Below are 20332 nucleotides of genomic sequence, written 5' to 3'. Positions count from 1 at the left end.
GTTTGTTTTTTATTCCCACATATTCTACCTGCTTCGCTCCATGTGGAGAGTTGAATTCTTTCCTGGAGCTGGGGGAAAATTATCATAAAGGTTTTTGTGAGCACTCCATGTGTGTGGCCAGTATGGACCCACAGAATGCAAAGGGCATTGTGTGAAATTTCCGTTCTGCAAAGGAGTTTGGGGATGAGAGGGCAGAATAAAGGGGCCCAGGTATTAAGTCTCTGCCCACTTCTTCAAAATCTTGGAGACTTCTGAGGGGTGAAGCGATCTCATGCCTTCAGGCTCCCCTTTCCAAACCTGGCTGAGGTTTGTCAGGGGTGATGGAAGTGGAGGCTGTTGGTACCTTGCTCAGAGACTGCTCTGGCCAATGCGACCCATCCCACGCTGCTGGGAACGCTGGCTGCAAACACAGCTCTAGAGAAATGCCTATGAGGTTACACTCTGCTCCCTGACTGAGACTGGGAGACCACGGCCTAGCCTGCCTGAGGGGGACCATCCTGCACGCCAGTCTTGCTACAGAGCTTCATGACTGATCCCAGCTGAGACCACATCCTAGCTTAGCTCCTTCCCCTGCCCACTTCTGACTCCTTCACTTAGGAGGTTCCTGTGAGGGTAATCCCTTCAATAAATCAGGGCCTGAGAATCCCTGTCTTGGGCTCAGTTCCTGGAGACTCTGACCTAAGACATGAGTTAGGTACAGACCACACCAAAGCCCAGGCCTGGGGCTGTCTGACCAGAAAAAGAGCTACCAGGTCTGAGACTGCTGACTTAGCAACTCACACAAGACCCACAGACACCCTGTGAGGCAGCTGTGAACCAGCCTCCCAGCTTCAGCCAGTGCTCTCCTGAGTGAACCCATCAGAAATCCAGCTGGCCTGGGCACGTGACTTGACCATCCAGGCTTTAGGCACAGCTCTCTCTAGGGGTTCAAATGATGTTGCCCCTGCTGGTTTGTGCATGGCTTCCCTCTGCAGCCAGGCAGGCTGTCCCCACAGGGTGGGTAAGAATGCCACCAGCAGCCCCTGGTCTATGATCACTCCTTGAAGCATTCAAGGCATTCATGGGCTGTCCCAGGCCGCACTCTGTTGGTCCCAGCATGGGTCATAAGCCTCTCCCCAGTGGCCTGGGGAGTGACATCAGCCCATCAAGGTCACATGAAATGGGAAGGGAGTTTTCCAGTGGAAAAAAAGGGGGAGTATTGGGCAAAGTGCAAGACCAATCTGTTCTCACTTTATGAAGAAGGGATACTCTCAACCACTGACACGTGCATGGGAGTGGACACCTGTAAGTGGGCTGGGGAGATACGGGGTGTGTGTGCGGGGGGGGGGGGGCTGTTGGGGCAAGACGGGCAAGTGAAAGCATCACCCAGCCCTGCTCACCATGATGGATCGCATGGTGGCCCACATGCGGAATTAAATATCTGCTCAATAATTTGCTTTATGTGAGAGTGTGTTAAACTCTCACTCCATGTTCTACTCAGATAAATGGAGTAAAATAAAGGCATATACCTTCCAAAAGTTTGGAAAGAGAAAAGTGAGCAGAACCGAGCTGGAATTGCACAGCTGTTCCACGGCAGCTGGCTGTCCGCCTTCGGTCCTTCTCTCCAAGCAGACACACTCGGGTCTAACCAGACAGGGCCTCTTTAACACCAGTTTGTGGCGGGAAGGAGGCTCCCTCCCTGGGTGCAGGGAGAAAATGGAAGGTCCCAGGACCCCAATGCCTGGCTCTCTGTTTTTCCCCAGAGGGGACATTTCCTGTGGGGGGCCTGAGGCTGTCTGGGGCATCGACGCAGCCAGCTCTGCAGAGAAAAGCCATGAGGAGGGACGAGGTGTTTTGGTCTGTGAAGGCCACTGTCTTGCCACTCCTGGGCCAGTCGACTTTCTGAGGGTTTTGCTGCTGTGGAGGGCTGGATGGTGGCCCCAAAGGTATGCCCACATCCTAATCCGTGGAACCTGTGGATGTTGTTACCTGGTATGTAGGCAAAGGAGTGAATATTACCCAATATGGCAAAAGATGTGATGAAATTAAGGATCTTGAGAGGAGGTGCTTATACTGGATTATCTGAAGGGACTGTAAATGTAGTCAAATTGTTATGTGAGAGGCAGAGGGAGACAAGACACAGGCAGAGACGAGAGTAAGGCAGACACAAGCCAGGAATGCGGGCAGCCACCAGCAGCGGGCAGAGGCCAGGAATGAATTCTGCTCCACGGCCTCTGCAGGGGGCACAGCTGGCCCACACTGTGATGCCGGGCTTCTGGCCTCTGTACCTGTGAGAATACATTTCTGTTGTTTAAAGTCAACAAGGTTGGATAACTTGTCACAGCAGCCCCAGGAAACTCATGGAGTTGTCTAAGGTTGCCAGAGTTTGGTTTCTGTCACTTCTTCCTAAAAAGGTCCTGGCTCACACGTGGCTTTGAGTCTGGCCAGACTCCTCAAGGCTGAGTCCAGCTGTGGCCCCCATGACCAGGAAGAGGCCCTGCCTAGCTCGTCCACACCTGAGTGTCCTACCAGGTGGCCTGGCTGCTGTCGCCCTCACCTTCACTCAGGAAGACTGTGGCCATGGCACCGACCTCATCCCTGTGACCAGGCCTCTGTTAGCTGTTGTCAACATTGAGCCTCTAGCTGGCAGGTGGCTGGGGGCTGGGAGTGAGGCTGGGAGGCAGGTGCTGGAAGCTTCTGTTGATTTATTGGTGGAAACTTCACGGCTCATGAATGCCCACTCTGGCTTGGAGGCTGCTAATGTACAAGGTCAGCATGGAAACTGCTCACTGCCCAGTGTCCTTCCCTGCCCCTCCTTCATGGAGCCAGGTGGCGCCAATTTCACAGAACCATATCATTCTTTTTTAAAGACTTTATTTATTTAGTTTTAGTGATGGGTGAAAGGAAAGAGAGAGAAAGAAACATCGATGTGCGAGAGATACATTGATTGGTTGCTTCTTGTATGCCCTCAACTGGGGACCTGGCCCACAACCCAGGCGTGTGCCCTGACTGGGAATTGAACCAGCGACCTTTTGGTTCACAGGCCGGCACTCAGTCCATGGAGCCACACCAGCCAGGGCAGAACCAGCTCATTTTTACAGGAAGTGTGGATGTTGCCAGTAACATCCCCAGAGGAGCAGAAGGACAGGGGCTCTGCAAGGCTTCGGGAGACATCCCGAAGCTGGACAGAAACTGGCTACTGAGTCTGGCATGCACGTGAAAGGAGGCAGAGATAGGACCCTGCCTCTCTGGGCTGCAGCGCCGGCAAGGCCTGAGCTGGAGGATTCTCGGGAAGCTGTTCTGCCGGGGACATGTCACCCCACACCCAAAGGAGCCTCCAGTCCAGGGCAGAAGATGCAGGGAGGAAAATTAAGATGAGGACACACACAGGAGAACAAAATACACAAACCTCACAACCTGAGCCCTCGAGAGACCAGGGTGGAGCCAATGAGGAAGAAAGGCGCCCAGGGCGTGTGGGTGGGCCTGACGGCTGCTCCTGTGCGGCAGGCATCACACAGTCAGTGGGGCCGCCGGGTCTAGTCCCTTGAGTTGGCAACACAGGGAGGAGGGGAATTCTTGCCAGGCACTGCACACAGCCAACCACGCAGGGCTGCTGAGTGTGTCTGTTCAGACGTGGCCCACACAGGTGTGCGGGGCTGGGGACTCAGTCACCAGGAATGACACTGCTGCTGGTGACAGAGTTTTCCAAAATGATGACCAGATCCTGGCAAAGGTATGAAGAAAACAAAGTTCGTTCGCCCCTTGATTTACATAATAGTAGGATTTCTGGAAAACTGTATGTTAAACCAGCTCTCACATACTGAGTTTGTAATTGGGTTCTACACTAAAATATTTAGAAACATTTTCTCACATACACAAATATCCAGCGAGACATTTGAAATTCGAGTGGGGTGTGGGTGAATTCCTTGTCGGGTGGGACAGTCCCGTGTGTCACAGGATGTCTGGCCCTTCCTCGTCAATGCAGTAATTGAAATAGCCCCCACCAATTTCCAAAATGTCCCCTAGGGGGCAGCCCTGTGCCAGCTGAAACCGATCGTCCCAGGGCACCTGCCTGCCCTGGCTGAGAAGGGACGTTCTGATGTGACGTGGGAGCAGAGCTGAATAAAGGAGGGAGCTGGTGTGGAGGGCTGTTGCAGCCCACTTCACTGTTGCCCACCGGCATGCTGCCACCTCTGCCCTCCACACCAGCTCCCTCCTTTGTTCAGCTCTGCTCCCGCGTCACATCAGAATGGTCCCTCCTCAGCACCACCAAGTAAGGCAGCAGTTCCCCCAGCACTTTCTACCTCCAACCCTATTCTTACTTGCTTCACAGAACTTACCATCCGACACTGTACTATCATGTGTCTCTCCCACTACACTGAACTCTCTGAGGACAGGGACTGTCGTCTGTTCTGTTCACTGTGAAACCCCTGGTCCTCAAATGATGCCTGGCCGGGCAGGACACCTTCACGACCCAGCTGTGCAGGATGAGCCTGGCAGACACAGCAAACACTGGTCTAGAGCGATTTTACTGTTGGTCATGCAATTTCCTTTTTAAAAAAATTATACTTTTTCCGTTTATCAAGGTTTATTAAAGAACTCCCCAAATTATTAAATCATCTTCATTCTTCAGGAATTATTCATTCACAGAGCAGACCATTTTGTATCTTCTATCCAGGGCTCTCACGCACTCCTCGTGGGCACAATTAGGTGTCCACAGTGTTTGCCTCCTTTCTCCAGGTGCACGCATTGCCTCTGTGCAGGCGCGGCAGCGTTTCCCAGGCTGCTTCTCCAGCGTCTGAGAAGGGGCAGGGCTTGCAGCCCCAGACCCGGCATCTTGCAGGCTGAAAGCGGCAACGAGTACAGGCACCTTTTCCAGCCAGTAGAGCAATTTTAAAACCCTGCTAGGCCCTGCCTTGGTGGGGGAAGTTCCCGACAGAGCCCACGTCTGCCCGGTGGGCCCCATCCCAGGTGGCCTTGGGTTGTGTCCTCCTCAGACCCAGCTTCTGCAGCCAGCTCCTGCTCACAGGTGCTTCTGATTAAGCTTCCTCAATAGTCAGGGTTTTGGTTGTGTGTGTGTGTGTGTGTGTGTGTGTGTGTGTGTGTGTGTGTTTTCCCCATTTTTAAAGGTTAGTCTAACGGTTTCTCTGGCAACACAATTCCCTAAAAAACCTGGGCTTTTCATTTTCCGGTGCAGGTCCAGTGCCAGTGACGACATCCCTGGTTCTTTCCGGGACACGGTTCTGAAGCTGGCTTTGCTCCTTTGCTCCCTCACCCACACGCCTCTCCCTCAGGACGATAACCTTGAAGTTATGAGGCTCCAGAAGGAAGACCACATCCTGCCCTTGACTCTCACCTAGAAGCAGAGTCCCTGAATGTCGCCGGGTCTTTGCTGTTCACAGGGACGTCTTACTGTACGGAGACTAGAAGCGAGACTCGTTGGCTTTCCCAACTCTAAGACTGGATTTCAGAATCCTCTACTCCTTTCCCTTCTCCTTTGTAAACTAATTCTGGAACTCAACTCTTTCTTGTGATATCTTGCCAAAAGCAGTCAGTAACAACCGACACATACCACATTTTGTTTCTTCCAGCTTCTCCCCTTCAACTAAAAACCAGAGGACATGCAGATTGCTCTCCAAGTCACCAGATGGTTTGCCGCTGCCTGACGGGGTCCCCAGCTGTTCTGCCTGCTGCGTCTGTCTGCCCGCCACCTGGCCCCTAACTAAGCCCCTGCCACGTGTTTTAGGTTTTGGTTACAGCTGCCTTCCACCTCAAGGTACCAATTTGTGTATCAGTGAGAAAAGCTATAAAAAGTGATCAAGCCTCAAAGCTCAGTGGGTCAGTGGAATGGAAGTGTGCTTTTCAGGGACACAAATACCAGTGTACCGCCCTTGCTGCCCAGGTGGCCTGCCTCTCCGTGGTGACTCAGGACACCCCTCCCCCACACCTTCAGTCCCTGATTCCCCGGGAGTCCCGCGTGGGAGCACGCTACGTGCCAAGTCTGGAACTTGCAGACCTCACATCTTTGACTGCAGCTGCTTATGGCACCAACCTAACTACACAGGGGCTGGGAGATGCTGTTGACCTGGGCTTCCAAAGGTGAAAGCACGGGTTTGGTGGACACACAGCAGTCTCTGCCACACTACTGCTGAAACACAGGTTTTCATCCTGCCGGGAGCCCTTGAAGGCCCCACAGCTCTCCGCAGGAGTTTCAAGGACCACGCCAACCTTGCAGCAGTCACTAGTCCAGAGGTTCTCTGAGTCCAGGCCCAAGCTTGGGGGGCACTTCCACCCCCATCTCCCAGGCCCCTGGGGCCTCGTACCCTCCCCTGTATGAATGAACCACTGTTCTTCCTTGCGCTTTCTCTGATGTTCTCCATTCTCACGACGCTTCTCAACCTTCTGGGCTTTTCCCACTCCGCACCAGGGCACTGGAATGTTCTGAGCCCAGAGGAGCTGCATGAAGTGGGGCTGGGCAGGCAGAAGGCCCACAGACAAGACAGTGTGGAGAGACATGTATTGATAATTTTATCAAAAACTCAAGACTGACGGCAGTGCTGAGGCCAGGGCACATGAACCTACCAGCACACCTGAGAGTGAGCAGTTTGGAAAACCCGGAGACATTTAGGAGCCCGTGAGGAGCAGAGATGCTGAAGGGAAGGACCAAGGGCAGCTGGCAGGCACAGCATCAGTGTGGACCTCTCTGCACCCAGTGTGGCTGTCGACTGAAGGGCACACAGGCACAGTGGGGACGTCAGGAGGTCCCCCACGGGTGTCCAAAGTGCCCACCCTGCTGGTTTAACACCTTCATCTTCAACTCCCAAGCGCTTCCTCTGAGGGAGTCTGAAATTTGGGAACCATTTTGAACTTTTTTTCCTTAAGGCTCTAATGACCAAGTTGTAAAAAGTGAAACAAAATCAAAATCAAAGATTCAGAAAAAAACCCACGTTTTTACCAGATCTACTTTTATTTTAGAAGGAAGTTTGTAGTATAGGGTTAGTTTTGATTATATACAAGTTCTTCACATTTGTGTTTAAAATGCACAGACCTCCCTTATTTCTCTTGTTCCTGCTTAAATTAGCTGTTATTTTACAATACAAAAAATACCAAAAAATTGCAATCCTAAATGTATGTATAACACCCACAATCCCCAGCAATGAAATAGTTTACAATACTTACTCCATATTTACATGAGTGCAATAGATGCTAAATTATACATATTAACAAACTAAGCTTGAATCCAAACAAACAAAAAAACGGTAAATCACTACAGAACAAAACATTTCCAGAGCCAGAATTAGTTCAATGAAACAGGCTTCACTAGTGTTTAGAATGTTTTGTGCACAAATTCAGTTACCAGAAGTCGATTCCATTATTGCCATTAAAAGAGAAGGCGCTGGTTTTCTTCTCTCCCAATCATTTCCCTGCAAACGAAGGTGTTCAGGACTCGGGAAGTGTCTCCTGGGGGGCCACCCACAAACTGTCACCGTGCTGTCTGAGGCTGAGTTTGGTACACTGGGTAAACATTTCAGACTGAGAGCAGGTAGGTGGCCCAAGGACAGACCCTCTGCCTTCCCGGGTCTGTGCTCAGGACTGCCAATTCTCACAGAAACCACAAGGAAAAGGTCTCCTGGGACGGTGGGTCTGGGAGCTGGATTCTGTCGTAGTCCTGGAGCTCCTTCTCATCCCGGTCACTGCCCTAGAGTGAGCTTAGGTTGTTCGTGGTAAGTGCTCAGGGAGCGTTTGTTGAATGGATGGATGAATGACACCGGGGCATCGAAGGCGCTCCTGGCGAGGACATGCCAGCCAAGGAAGTGAGTCGCTCCCACTCCTTCCCCTCACACACGCCCTGAAGTGGAAGGAGTGAGACTGGCACCGAAAGGTAAAACGTCTTTTTCTGATAGTGCTCTGGTCTTTTCATTTGCCCCAGATTTCCTGGTGCGTCTCTCATCTTTCACCTCAGGCCTCACCCACAGACCCTGTCACGTTCTCCTTTTGCTGCCCGTCTTCTGTCCAGGGCTGCTTGGCCTCCTGGGTAGCTCAGGGGAGCCTGAGCTGCCTTCTCTCCATGCCTCTCCCCGCCTTTCGGAGGTGATCCCCAGAGGGAGGCACAGGCTTCCCCCTAAGCTGTGTGTGGAGAGGCGGACAGGAGAGGCCAGGAGGCCAGGGTGTGTGCGGCTCTCCATGGAGAAAACGGAAGCTGTGTATCAACAACCAGCCATGCCACTCCCACCACCAGTTTCCGGTATAGTAAACTATGGTCCTCGGAAATGACCATTAAAAATTTAGATAAAACCACAATGAAACACAGCCTGAAACCCCCTTTTTGGAAAATCTGCTTTCTCCAGGTATGGTCTTTGAACTTACGGACCTCCAGCAATGGTTCTCAGGAGGAGCCGGGCTGTCCCCGGCCACCCGCCAGCACCCAGAGGCGGAGCGGCTCACCAGACCCTCGCAGCGCCTGCACCAGAGACAGAGATTCCCACCGGCATCTGAATCTCCTGGCACACCGCTGCCTGAAGGGACTGGCTGCCGGTTTCCACGCGTGTGCTGACAGGTGATTCAGGTTGGCCAGTCGGCGCCAGATGCATCCAAACACACCGGGCGATGGGGGTGCCGCCCTTGGCTTTGTTTTCTGTGTTTCGGGGCCTAACTGGAAGACTTCTCTGAACCTGGACATCCAGTATGTGGCACAAAAACATACTGGGTGACACTCAGACACTGTTACATTTAATAAAAATACACTGAGATATTTTCCTGCTTTATGTACACTCCGAATGTCTGAGCATTCCGGACACTGCTGTAGAGTTATGTACAAGTGCAACATCGATGCTGTCGTGACGGCTTCAATCACGTCCAGGGCTCTCCTGTGGCATGCAGGCGCCTCCTCGGGTCCCTGTGACGCTCTCCTGGTAACCGGCTCTGCGCCGAGTGCCCTTTCTCCGGCCCTTCCCTTCCTCTGGCCCTTCTCTTCCTCTGGCCTGAGCCTCAAGGAAGCTGTTTGCCACGGGCCCGGGGGAGAAGCAGGTGGAGTCAGCTGTCCTCCACCGTTGGAGCAGAATTACACTTCATCGGCTCTTTCCTTCCTTTCTAAAATGGAACATTCTCTTTTAGGAAAAATAAATAAAAGATAACCGGGTGGCTGTGGGGCTCGGTGCAGGTTACTTCAAGGCATGGGACGGGGTGGCTGTGGGACAACTGTGGGGAAGAGACTGCTCCGTAGAACAAACGAGGATTCCCTGTGCGAGGAGCCTCTCCAGTGCCTCCCTCCTGGCCAAGAGGCCTCGTGGAAATCACAGAGGGGAAGGGCCAGGCCACGGAGGCTCTCCGTGGCTGTTGTTACCTGGAGTAGGGATGTGGGAAGTTCCGAGAGGTCTTTGCTAGAACCATCTGCTCTTTAACAGTGATGTGAAAACACAGCTTTTTGAGAGAAGAGTCTCAAAGTAGAGGTGTTCTGTGTACCAGACAGTGTCTTACGGTTCACCTTCTTTGAAAACATCTTTTCAGGCAACTCCTCATGGGAGTGAGGTCGGTACCAGGGAAGAGACAATACTCCCTCTCTAGGCACTGCATTCAGAGGTGAAATGCTGCAGTTCTTGCTCTTTTGAGTATTAATTTCTCCAAATTCACAAACTCGAGCATTGTTGTCTAGAGGTCTATCCCCAGGTTTTAAAGCACAAGAGGTCCTGGGAGGCTGCTGAATGACGCCAGAGGGCAGCACCACAGACAGGACAGCACGCGGCCCGGCGGCGCCCGGCGAGGGGGGCAGGGGCTGCCCCACCCTGCTTGGTCACTTTCCACGTGGCAGAGTTTTCCCTCCTTGTCCATTTTCCCATGTGCTTTTCATCCTTTTAGTGTTCACTGCCAGTCCCACAGCTACCAGCTGAGTCGGGGTGGGGGAGGAGGTGTGGGCGGGATGAAGAGCCCAGGCCCTCTCGGGGAGAGAGGGCGAATAGCTCCAGGTCCTTCTCCAGGCTCCGGGCAGGTTCTGCCGACAACAGTGGGCGCTGCCCTTCTCCTGGCGTGTGATTCCATGCGCAGCCTGCGGTGACCCCCAGCCCACGGCAGGCTGCAGGCACAGAGTCGCTCTCCCATCCCGGTGCCGTCCTGCGCTTTTCTGCTCCAGGGAGGTCTGTGACGCGGGTGCGTCCCTTCCCCTGTGCCGCCCTGGCAGCAGGCGGGCAGAAAGGCTGAGGCAGACGTCAGGCCTAGAGTTGCCTGGGGGCACGGGGACGCATGGGGACCACGCTCACTTAGTGTCCTTTCTGACAACAATACAAATAGGAGCTTTCACAGCTAGGTTGTTTTTGCTTTCCTTTCAGTCCTTGCTGCTGGGGTAAAGGTTCCTTGGGGTGAGAATTCTTTCCTGGCTGCAAAGTACATTTTAGAAAGAAAAAAAAGATTGCCAATGGAAACTATTTAAATTTTGTAAGAATGTAGGAATGCAATTATGTAAAAACTGAGGCTTATTAACTTTCCAACTGCTAGATCTATTTAAAGTCTAGGCACTTAGTGTTATGTGTATGTGTGTATGTGTGAGAGAGAGAGGAATTTCAAACGGATTTAGACTAAATTAATCAAGTTGCTCTAGAAAACTACCTATTACACCAGATTATGTTCTAAGTATCACTGCTGACCTTGACATTTAAAATAGCCCCCTTCTATCTGAGTTTAATATGATTCAAAAGAGATGGACCGTTATTAGTTCTCAACTAGAAAAAAGCTACTCCTTGGAAGAGAGGTATCTGCCTAAAACGTGCAAGAATAAACAGCACATCTTTTAAAAAAGATAGCAGGCTTCAGATGAAAACAAGTTCGTTCATCTGACTCGTTTGGAAAAGACCGTGTCCAGAATGACTGATGACGCATGTCTACTTGTAAACACCACATCTTTGTTTTCTGCGCAGCTGAGACCGTCCCAAGACCAGCCTCCCACAAGTAAACCTGAGTGTTGTTCCCAGCTCTCTCACTGGCTCCACTAAGGCCTACTCCAGCAACGTGTCGATCACCCCAGACATGTGATTAAATCAATCATTTCCTGTGCAAAAACAAAAGGTTAGGTGCTGGAGCACAGATGGAGAAACTGTCAAAGAAAGCTCGTGAACATGCAGATGAGTCGGATGTTTCCAGTCGGAGGGTGTCCAGTTCTCGGCCCTGCTCCGCTCTGCAGAGCAGCTCATGCCTGCCTGCCTGCCCCCTCCCTGCAGACGGCTCCAGCGTGCCACACCTCGCCACACTTCGCTCGCTCACGAAGAGTCCCTGGCCCCAGCATCAAATACAGGTCCCAGGCTGCGCAGGTGGCTGCTGCTTCCGGTTTCTCACCGCTCCTGACTTCTCTTTGTACACAATTGGCATCTGCTGAGAAATGTCCACCAGGGCGCTGGCTACCGCGAGACCTTGGGAGAACCCACGGAAGGAACACATGTTAAGGAGCAGCTTGCTTTTATGTTTAAAGATAATTAAAAACATTTGTTTACATTCCCATGGTGCAATAAATAAAGCAATAAAGTACGTAGGGAAGTCTTCTACTCTGCCCTCCCTCCGCCTTTCCCCTCTCCAGCTGAAAAATGGCTTTCATTAGTTTGCATATATTCTTTCAGGGTTTCATTATGCAAATACAGAAAAGTCTTCGCCTCTCCCCACTATTTACACAAAAGGCGTGGCCTGCTTTTCAGCAGATCAGTCAAGCCAGAGCTCTGCCTACTGGTGGGAGCATTTGAATCTGACTGCAGACACACCAAGCACTAAACTCTTCCTGCCTGCCTCCAAAAGGACACCAAGAAAAAGCAGCATTGTTTACAATGAAATTCAGATTCACTCCACACTGCCCAACCGGCACTGGTGATTTTTACATCTATATCATGACACAGGTTAGGACAGACTCTGGAATAAGCAGGGGCCTTAAACCTTTCCGGGCCTCAGTTCCCTCATCTGTAAGACGGGGAATAACAACACAGGGCTTGTATGGAGAGTCAGTGAGCGAATGGAAGTAGTCCTGCTTGGCTCATCACCCTGCCCCCCGCCCCGCGCCCTTTGCTGTAGGGACTGGTGGTTTCACTCCCCTGTTCTCCTTTCCGTACTTGCACCACCAGCTGATGTTCATTAGGGAAAAGGCCAGCCCAGGCTCAGAGTTGGGCTGAGGCCCTCGGGAACCACACTGGGAGACTTGCCACTTCACCTCACTGAGTCTATAAAATGGGGGGATGGGGAGTGGGGAGCTTTTAAGTGCAGCATCTGGTATTCAGTGGAGAACCCATACCGGTGGCAACTGTTACACCAAAGGCAGAGCCAGGTGCTCTGGGGGTCTGGAGAAGCACATACGCTCAAATGTAGGGGTGGTACGGGTAGAGAATGGTGGCAAAGAAGGGTGGTTCCACTTTTGGGGTCTCAAGCTGTGAGCAGCCCTTCACCAGGAGTCTAGTACGGTGGGTCGCGTCAGGAAGAGGCCGGCACAGAAAAGGCCACAGTGTTGTAAGCCCACCACCTCCTCACCATCCCAGCCGGCACCCTGCCATCAGGGAGAATCGGCCAACGTGGTGGCAAAAGACACCACCCCGAGTCTTCAGGTCAAGGGGTCATCCTGCCCTCAACACGGGCAAGGTCGAGATGGGGGCTCAGCTCACAGAAGTCCCTGGGCGAGGGCAAATCGAGCCGTTCCCCTCTGAAGTGAAGGCAGCAAATCCTGGCCTGGTCAAGCCTACAGGTGCCCCTTGCAAGGCCACCCCAGACACAGACCGCCAGGAAGAAAGCTGACTGGAAGCTCTGTTGAGCTGCACTCTGGGCTGTGAGCTCGGGCCCGGGTAAGGGCTCTGGGTCACACTTTCCTCAGGACACAAGGTGTTTTTGACTGAGGCAGCCCTGACCCCAAGAACCATCTCAATCAAAAGCTGTCTAAAGCATTCGCATTGTCTGACGCATCCCTCCCAAGCACGCCATGATTAATTAAGACACTTCCCTAACTGTGTTCCGTCATTCCTTCACGTTCAACAATACAACGATGTTTGTCTAAATTACAAAGACAAAGATAATGTATCTGATGGAATGGTGTAACAGAGACTGGTAAAATGTTATGTAGTAAGCTGTAAAAATGTTTATGAAGGTTATATGATGAAAGAATAAAAACGAGAGTGATGCAAACATTTCATCTAAATTGCCAGCAAGGGCTGGAAACAGAATAGTGTAAATTGATGGATGTTGGATAGTCGAGTGGTGAGTCAATTCTGAAAAACCTCCTTTCACTTGTAATAATCGTTGTTTTGTGTCTTACTTTTAAAGCAGAACGAGAAGCAAATGAGATGCAGTAGTTCTGGAAATACCCACTGGAGAACCACCAGCGTGGAGGAGCCCGTTGGAAGCCATGAGAACAGGTGAGGTGAGAGAGAACGAATGGGGTGAGAGGGAAAGGCCTGCACTGCCCACACCGAGAGGCAGAGGCAGCAAAGGGGCAGCAGAGCGGGAGGGGCCAGAGAGGCTGGAGGGGAAGGAGGGCGTGGCCAGGAGCATCTGCACCACTGGGAGGCTGAGGAAGCTGGTGCAGCGAGGGGAAGTCTGCACTCTCCCCTGGGAAGGAAGGTGGCCCCAGGAAAGAGTTTTGGGGAATACCACTGACAATGGGGTCATCTCACTGAATCCTCGGGCCCGAAGAGGCACTAAGCAGTATCGCTTTCACACCCAAGCTCTCAGGGAAAGAGAAGGATCGCTCACACTTCTAAAAAGTAAACCGAGTCGCTGACCCGCTCATCTACTCACCCGACTGCCCGGGAGGAGGGATTCCACCAAGACCTCGAGGGAGCCTCACAAACACTGAGAGGACAGCAGCTTTGTTGCCAAAACATGGCTCCAGGGCAATGGGTTTGGGAATCGTCTGGTGGAAGAAAGCAAAGGGTTAGCTAAGGCGGTGTTTCTCAAGCTTCACAGCGAAGCCTTCAGATGTGACTTTTTAAAGATGCTCTCTGTATGTTTCCATTGCTGTGCAACAAATTACAAAGTTAGTAGCTTAAAACAACACATCTATTATCTCAGTTTTGTAGGTCAGACGCCCGGACCTCTGTAGGGTTCTCTGCTTAGGGACACAGGACTTCCATCAGGTCTGGGAAATTCTTAGCTCTTATTTCACAAGAGTCTCAGCTCTTATCTTCACAAGGGGGAAGTCAAGTGTCAGCTGGCCTTTACTCTTCATCCTGAGGTTCTGGGGAAGAATCTGCTTCAAACTCTTTCAGGCTGTTGGCAGAACCCAGCTCCTTGCAGCTGTAGGCCCCAGGTCCTCATTTCCGTGCCAGCGGTCAGCCACTGTCTTCGAGTCCACGTGCGTTCCCGCTCACATGGCCACCTCAGCTTCAGACCAGCGGGGGTACATCAAGTCCTCACCACACTTCCTCTTCTGACACCAGCTGGAGGAAACTCTCCTCATATTACTTCGGGACTTTCATGACTTCTGCAAATTCCCTTCACAGCACTACCTCGAGTCCGATGAACTAACCGTAAGACAGGAATCTTGGGGGCCATCTTTAGAATCCCGCTCACCATACCTCCACATATGTCAGCAACCTCTTCGGTTTTGGTGAAGAGAGTAACTTCCAGAACCACCCTGGCTGTGGCCCGGGGCAATGACTGGACGGGTGTAATGGCAGAAGTTGGGAAACCAGATGTGAGCAACTACAATAGTCCTGGGGAGAGACGGCAGTGGCCTAGACCAAGGTAGCAGGTAACAGTGGTGGAGGGGTGTGCATTGGTTTGGAAATATTTTTGATGATAAAGACAAAAAGATTTGTAAGAATGAGTCAAGAGTGATTTCATGATTTGGGCCTGAGCCACAAGGATGATGATGATATACAAGTTCAGCAAGATATGCCAGAGGAGCAGGTGTGGGAAACACTACAGACAACTCAGTTTTAGATGTGTTACGTTGCAGACACCTGTTCAGACAGCCAATGGGGACACTGAGTGTGCAGTTTAATATATGAGTTGGAGGCTCACTGCAGAGATGTGAGTGGAGACCTCATGGTATTTAAAACAATGGATAAGACCACTGTGTGGGGGTGGGTTTCTGGATGTCTGTGTACTCCCAACATTCTTATGTTAAATTATAGTGCCCCAGGGTGATGGCATCTAGAATTGGGGACTTTGGGAGAAAATTAGGTCAGGAGGGCGGAGCTGTCATTATTGGGACTATTATTTTCCCTTAGAAAAGAGACCACAGGGAACTCCCTCATCCCTTCTACCATGTGAAGGTTTCAGCTAGAAGGCATGGTCTATGCACCACAAAGTGGGCTCGCAGAAGACAGTGAATCTTCCAGCACCTTGATCTTGGACTTCCAGCTTCCAGAACTGTGAGAAGTAAGTTTCTGTTGTTTATAAGACAACCGGTCTCTGGTATTCTGTTATAGCAGCCCAAACAGACTATGACACTCAATCACCAAAGGGGCAGATGCAGAAGATGTGAGAAGAGGCCCAAAGACTGAGCCTGGTGTGCACCACGGTTAAAAGGTGCTGGGGAGATGGAGGGGTTGAACGAAGAACACTGAGCAAGAACAGCCTTAGGGAAAGTGTGCAGTGTCCTGAGAGTCAAGAAAGTGTTGTAGGGTTCACCAACTGTGTCACATGCTGCCGACATATGACATAATGGTCTTGTTCAGTGCCTTAGGTTTATCTACTATTTTCTTAACTTTTTAAAAATTTTACATTTTTTTTTAGAGAGGGAGAGAAACATCAAATGTGTGGTTGCCTCTCGCATGCCCCCTACTGGGGACCTGGCCTGCAATTCAGGCATGTGCCCTGACTGGGAATCAAACCTGCGACCTTTTGGTTCACAGGCTAGTGCTCAATCCACTGAGCCACACCAGCCAGGGCTGTCTAGTCTTTTCTATCCCACAGATTATTACTGGTTTACCAGGACAATGTTTGCTTAGATTTATGCACATGTCCACTTTTTATTTACTCACTATTCCTTATTATTCCATCCTCCTGGGGTAATTTTCCTTCTTTCTAGCACATCCTTTAAACATTTCTTTTGTACAGGTCTGTTGTGGGCAAACTCTGTTTTTCTTCTAATCAGAAGATATCTTTATCTTTATTTTATCCCTGTTCTTGGAACACAGTTACCGGGCACACTCTTCTAGGCTGGCAGTTCTCTTTCAGTTCTTTGAAGATACTCTTCCACTCTCTCCTGGTCTAGTGTTAACTTATGAAAAGTCAGCTTTCACTTTGTCACTCCATTGTAGGTGATCTTTTCTTGTTCTCCCAGTTATTTTTTAATGCACAAAAATACCCGTAATGTAAAACTTACCATCTTAACTACTTTTAGGTGTATAGTTCAGTGGCATCAGTTACATTCGTTATCGTTGTGCAACCACCACCTCCAACCATCTCCAAAGCCGTGTTCACCTTGTAAGGCTGAAGCTCTGTACCCATCAAATAGTAACTCCCCATACCCTCCTCCCGCTCCAGCCCACGACAACCACTGTTCGACTTTCTGTCTCTATCACTCTGACTTATTGGCGGTACTTCATATAAGTGGAATCATACATCACTTGTCTTTTTGTGACTGGATTATTTTGCTTAGCATAATGTCCTGAAGGTTCACCGATGTTGTAACATGTGTCAGAATTTCTCTTTTTTTTTAAGGCTGAAAAAAAGCATGTATACATTGTGTTCTGGTTACCTACTCATCATCAAAGGGCATCTGGGCTACTTTCATCTTTCAGCTGCTGTGGATGATGCTTCTGTAAACATGGGTGTGCAAATGTATCTTTGAGACCCTGCTGTCAATTCTTTTGGGTGTAAACCCAGAAGTGGAATTGCTGGATCATATGATTATTCTAGTTACATTTTCTGATAAAAACCCAATACTGTTTTCACAGCGGCTGCGTCACTCTCACATTCCCTTTAACAGCGCACATGGCTCTCCTTTCTCCACACTGTGGTAATCAGTTTTGGCTCTGGCTGATTTCACGATGTTCTCTTTGTTTTGGAGTTTTGCAGTTTCACTATGATGAGTCCAACTGTACTTTTCTCTCCCCTGCCTTCCCTTTGCTCTTGTTCCTTAATCCTTCTTGTGATATGTTTTGCATGTCAAATCTGTATTTTGTAACTTTTATCAAATCTGGAAAATTCTCAATTATGTCTTTGAATTCTGCCTCTCCTCCATCCATTTGTTCTGGGACTCTGATAATATATATGTTAGATCTTCTCATTCCATCCTCCATAAGCTTATTATCTGCCATATTTTCCATCTCCTTGTGTCTCCTGCACTCTGCATAATTTCTTCAGATTCATCTTCCAGTTCAAAAGCTCTTTCCTCACTTGTGTCTCATGTGCTGTTTAATATGTAAACTGAGTTTTTTTTTAAATTTCTACTCCTATATTTTCCATTTCTAACCATTCCACTTGGTTGTTTTTCAGATATGCTTGGCTATGCTTGACTCTTGTGGCTTTTGCATCTTTATGCTTCTACCTTTTAAAAAAATATTTTATTTACTTATTTTTAGAGAGGGGAAGGGAGGGAGTAAGAGAGGGAGAGAAACATCAATGTGTGGTTGCCCCTCATGAACTCCATACTGAGGACCTGGCCCACAACCCAGGCATGTGTCCTGACTGAGAACTGAACTGGTGACCTTTTGGTTTTCAGGCTGGTGCTCAATCCACTGAGCCACACCAGCCAAGTCTTTTATTTCTGTAAACATTTCATACATCGATATCATACATTCTCTAGGTATCAATTCCAACATTTGAAGTCCTGTCTAAATCCACCACCTGTTGTTGCTGACTCTTATTCATGAAGGTCTGTCTCTCTTGTCTTTGGGAATCACTTCAGACCACTCATGGTTCTGGTTTTGGTTCCCAGCTTGTTCTTTCTCTGCTAAGGGAAAGGAGAGTGATCCCTGAAAATATTACCTACTTCCTGTGAGCTCAGTAATGCTTTAGTAAGTATGTTTTGTTCAGGATTAATAGCTGTTTTCCCAAAGTATCTACAATATATCATCACTTTATTAAAACAGAAAGTCTTACTACTTTTCTCATCATTTGAAGGGGGTCAGAAATATTTTCTACAGAATTCATAGTGAATTATGATTCTGTCCCTTAAAAAAAATCTCCCCACATCCTTACAAGAACAATGGTTCAATTTAGCTTTATTAAGTTTTCAAGTATTATGTCATAGAATATCAGACAAATCATTTATATTTTAAAATCCCCTTAACATGAGATTTCTTAGTAATATTAATAGAAGACTAGAAAGTGAAAGCAAAGAACACATGGCAACTTTGCTGTGTTGGCTTGTTATAAAAGAAAGAGAGGAAAAGGCAAGAGGCCATGGGACAAAGTTCTTGCTCTCTCAGATTTCCCAGACTCAGAAGCATGAGTCTTGACAAATTAAGTTGTAGTGACTTTGTAATCACATTCTCACCTTTATACTCCCCCCAATAAGATCGGGAGGCTCTTCATCGGTTTCCAAGGCAACATTTACAGAGGCAAAGGGACGACTGGCCATCTGCTGCATCTCTCGAAGCAGTTGCTGGCAAAGAACACAGCAAGCATTAATGTAGTGAGCACTGGGGGGATTTTATCAGAGAATACTATATATTAAAAATATCTCATCTTCCCTGATTCAAACGAGTCAAAGCCAAAATATTTTTACAACAGCTGGGGAAACTTGGATAGGAACCAGGTACTAGATAACGTTAGGAATTATTAAATCTTGTTGGATATGATCACAGTATTGTCACTATATTAAAGAAAAAATCCTCATCTGTTAGAGATAAATACTTTAGTATGGATACAATGCCTGCTGTAAATACATGAAATAAATGATATAGCCCTATCTCTTCCTATTTTTATTACTAGATTAAAGCCAGGCTTTTTTTTTTTTTCCTGCTGACACTTAAACCAAGTATTTTTGCAGCCACAAAACCCCGTCTCTTGTTACACAGCAGGTAGGAGTGGAAGAAGCTCTATTCCCAGAGGTGGGGTAAGCTAAAAACACAAACAAGCGCGGAGTACTGCAGAGTTAGAGGGACAAGCAGGAGCTCTGGATTTGGGGAGGCTTGGATGTGGATCCCGCTCCATTGCTCCTCAGCTGTGTGACCCTGAAAACGGTGTTTCAAGTTTCTAGGCTTCAGTTCCTTCCTCTCTGAAATGGGGTTTTACTGCTGTGTGTCGGTTGGATCAAATAGTGTCTAGTACAGGGTGGGTGGTCAGTCATGTGTCACCGAGGGCATCAGAGATCTGGCCATGCTGTTGCAGCTTTGGGTCCTGTCTCAGAAGCCTGACTTCAAACCATCCCCTCGGAACTACCGTAGGACTGGAAGTCTTGGGATGGACAAATCATGGCTATTTTAGAAGGGCATTTTTATGCTAAATATATTTTTTAAAATATCAACACGAAGATTCTTACATCTCATAAAGTTGCTGGTCTATTTACTCAACAAATACATGCAACAACCTACTCTGGGTCGTGTGCTATTCCAAGTGCTGGAGCCACAGTAAGACCCTCACCCAGGTCCCATTCGAGTTCCTTTACAAAGAGTGCAGGGGACAGTATGTGTAAAAGCACTAAAATGACCTGGCACATAGCAAGGACTTATGCAGTATTAGCCGCTATTGTTTTTGTTGTTATAAATAATATCACATCATTTCTTCTACAGTTCTGAGAGGGATAAGCCATGACTAACTGGTTAGAAATGATGAAATATATTCTGAAGGGTCAGATTCACAGTAACAGAGAAATGTGAAATCACAAGGGTAAAAACTTAGTTTATTGGTTGGTCAATTGCATAATAAGCATACTTTCTAAAAAAACCTTTTTTCAAAGGTGTCCATCTTTTCCTTATTTTTTTCATGTATGTTGTAATTATTTTCTAGTTGGCTATCTTCTGTCTTATTCATTTTTTAATTCTTTATACACTTCAGGATTAATTTTTATGCAGGTAAATCTTTACTATACTGTATTTCAATAGTCGTACATGAAAATAATTTTGTACCCTTTTCAGTAGTAACAGGACTTACTTCTCTTTCTCTCAGTGCAGTCTAGAACGTCCAGAATAAAAGTACGTGACTATGAGGACGACATGACAATTAGACGGCCTGAAAAGGCTGAAGGCCCAGGTGTAAAGCCCAGTTCGGCCTCTAGGATACTGTGTGGTGACAGGTGAGCTATACCTCTCTGGGCCTCAACTCCCGTACCTGTGACATACGGCTGGTGCCAGTAACCATGTCACAGAGTTCAATTAGTTAACCCACAGAAAACTTAGGGCAGTGTCTAGAATTTAGGAATGCTCAAATGTCAGCTTTTACTATGAGTAATGTCTGTATTTTATTGGTACAAACTTTGTTCTTTTTTTTTTGTCATGAATGGTGT

General features: G+C 48.8%; 1 protein-coding gene across 2 annotated transcripts in view; it reads right to left on the bottom strand.

Moving 5' to 3' along the window:
- Positions 1-6927: 6927 nt before the first annotated feature.
- The window catches only part of ATRN (attractin), a 165368-nt gene continuing 151963 nt past the window's right edge, over positions 6928-20332 (bottom strand). For both annotated transcript variants that reach the window (XM_045833471.1, XM_045833473.1), the window contains 3 exons: positions 18383-18490; positions 13729-13843; positions 6928-11375 (listed from right to left, as the gene is read on the bottom strand). In XM_045833471.1, the coding sequence (XP_045689427.1) occupies positions 11251-11375; positions 13729-13843; positions 18383-18490 (348 nt within the window). In that variant the 3' untranslated portion in view covers positions 6928-11250. The remainder of the gene's footprint in view (positions 11376-13728; positions 13844-18382; positions 18491-20332) is intronic.

This window comes from Phyllostomus hastatus, unplaced genomic scaffold, assembly GCF_019186645.2.
Source record: "Phyllostomus hastatus isolate PE091 unplaced genomic scaffold, TTU_PhHast_1.1 phas_contig_17, whole genome shotgun sequence".
Classification (NCBI taxonomy): domain Eukaryota; kingdom Metazoa; phylum Chordata; class Mammalia; order Chiroptera; family Phyllostomidae; genus Phyllostomus; species Phyllostomus hastatus.
This window is presented reverse-complemented; position numbering and strand designations above follow the sequence as displayed.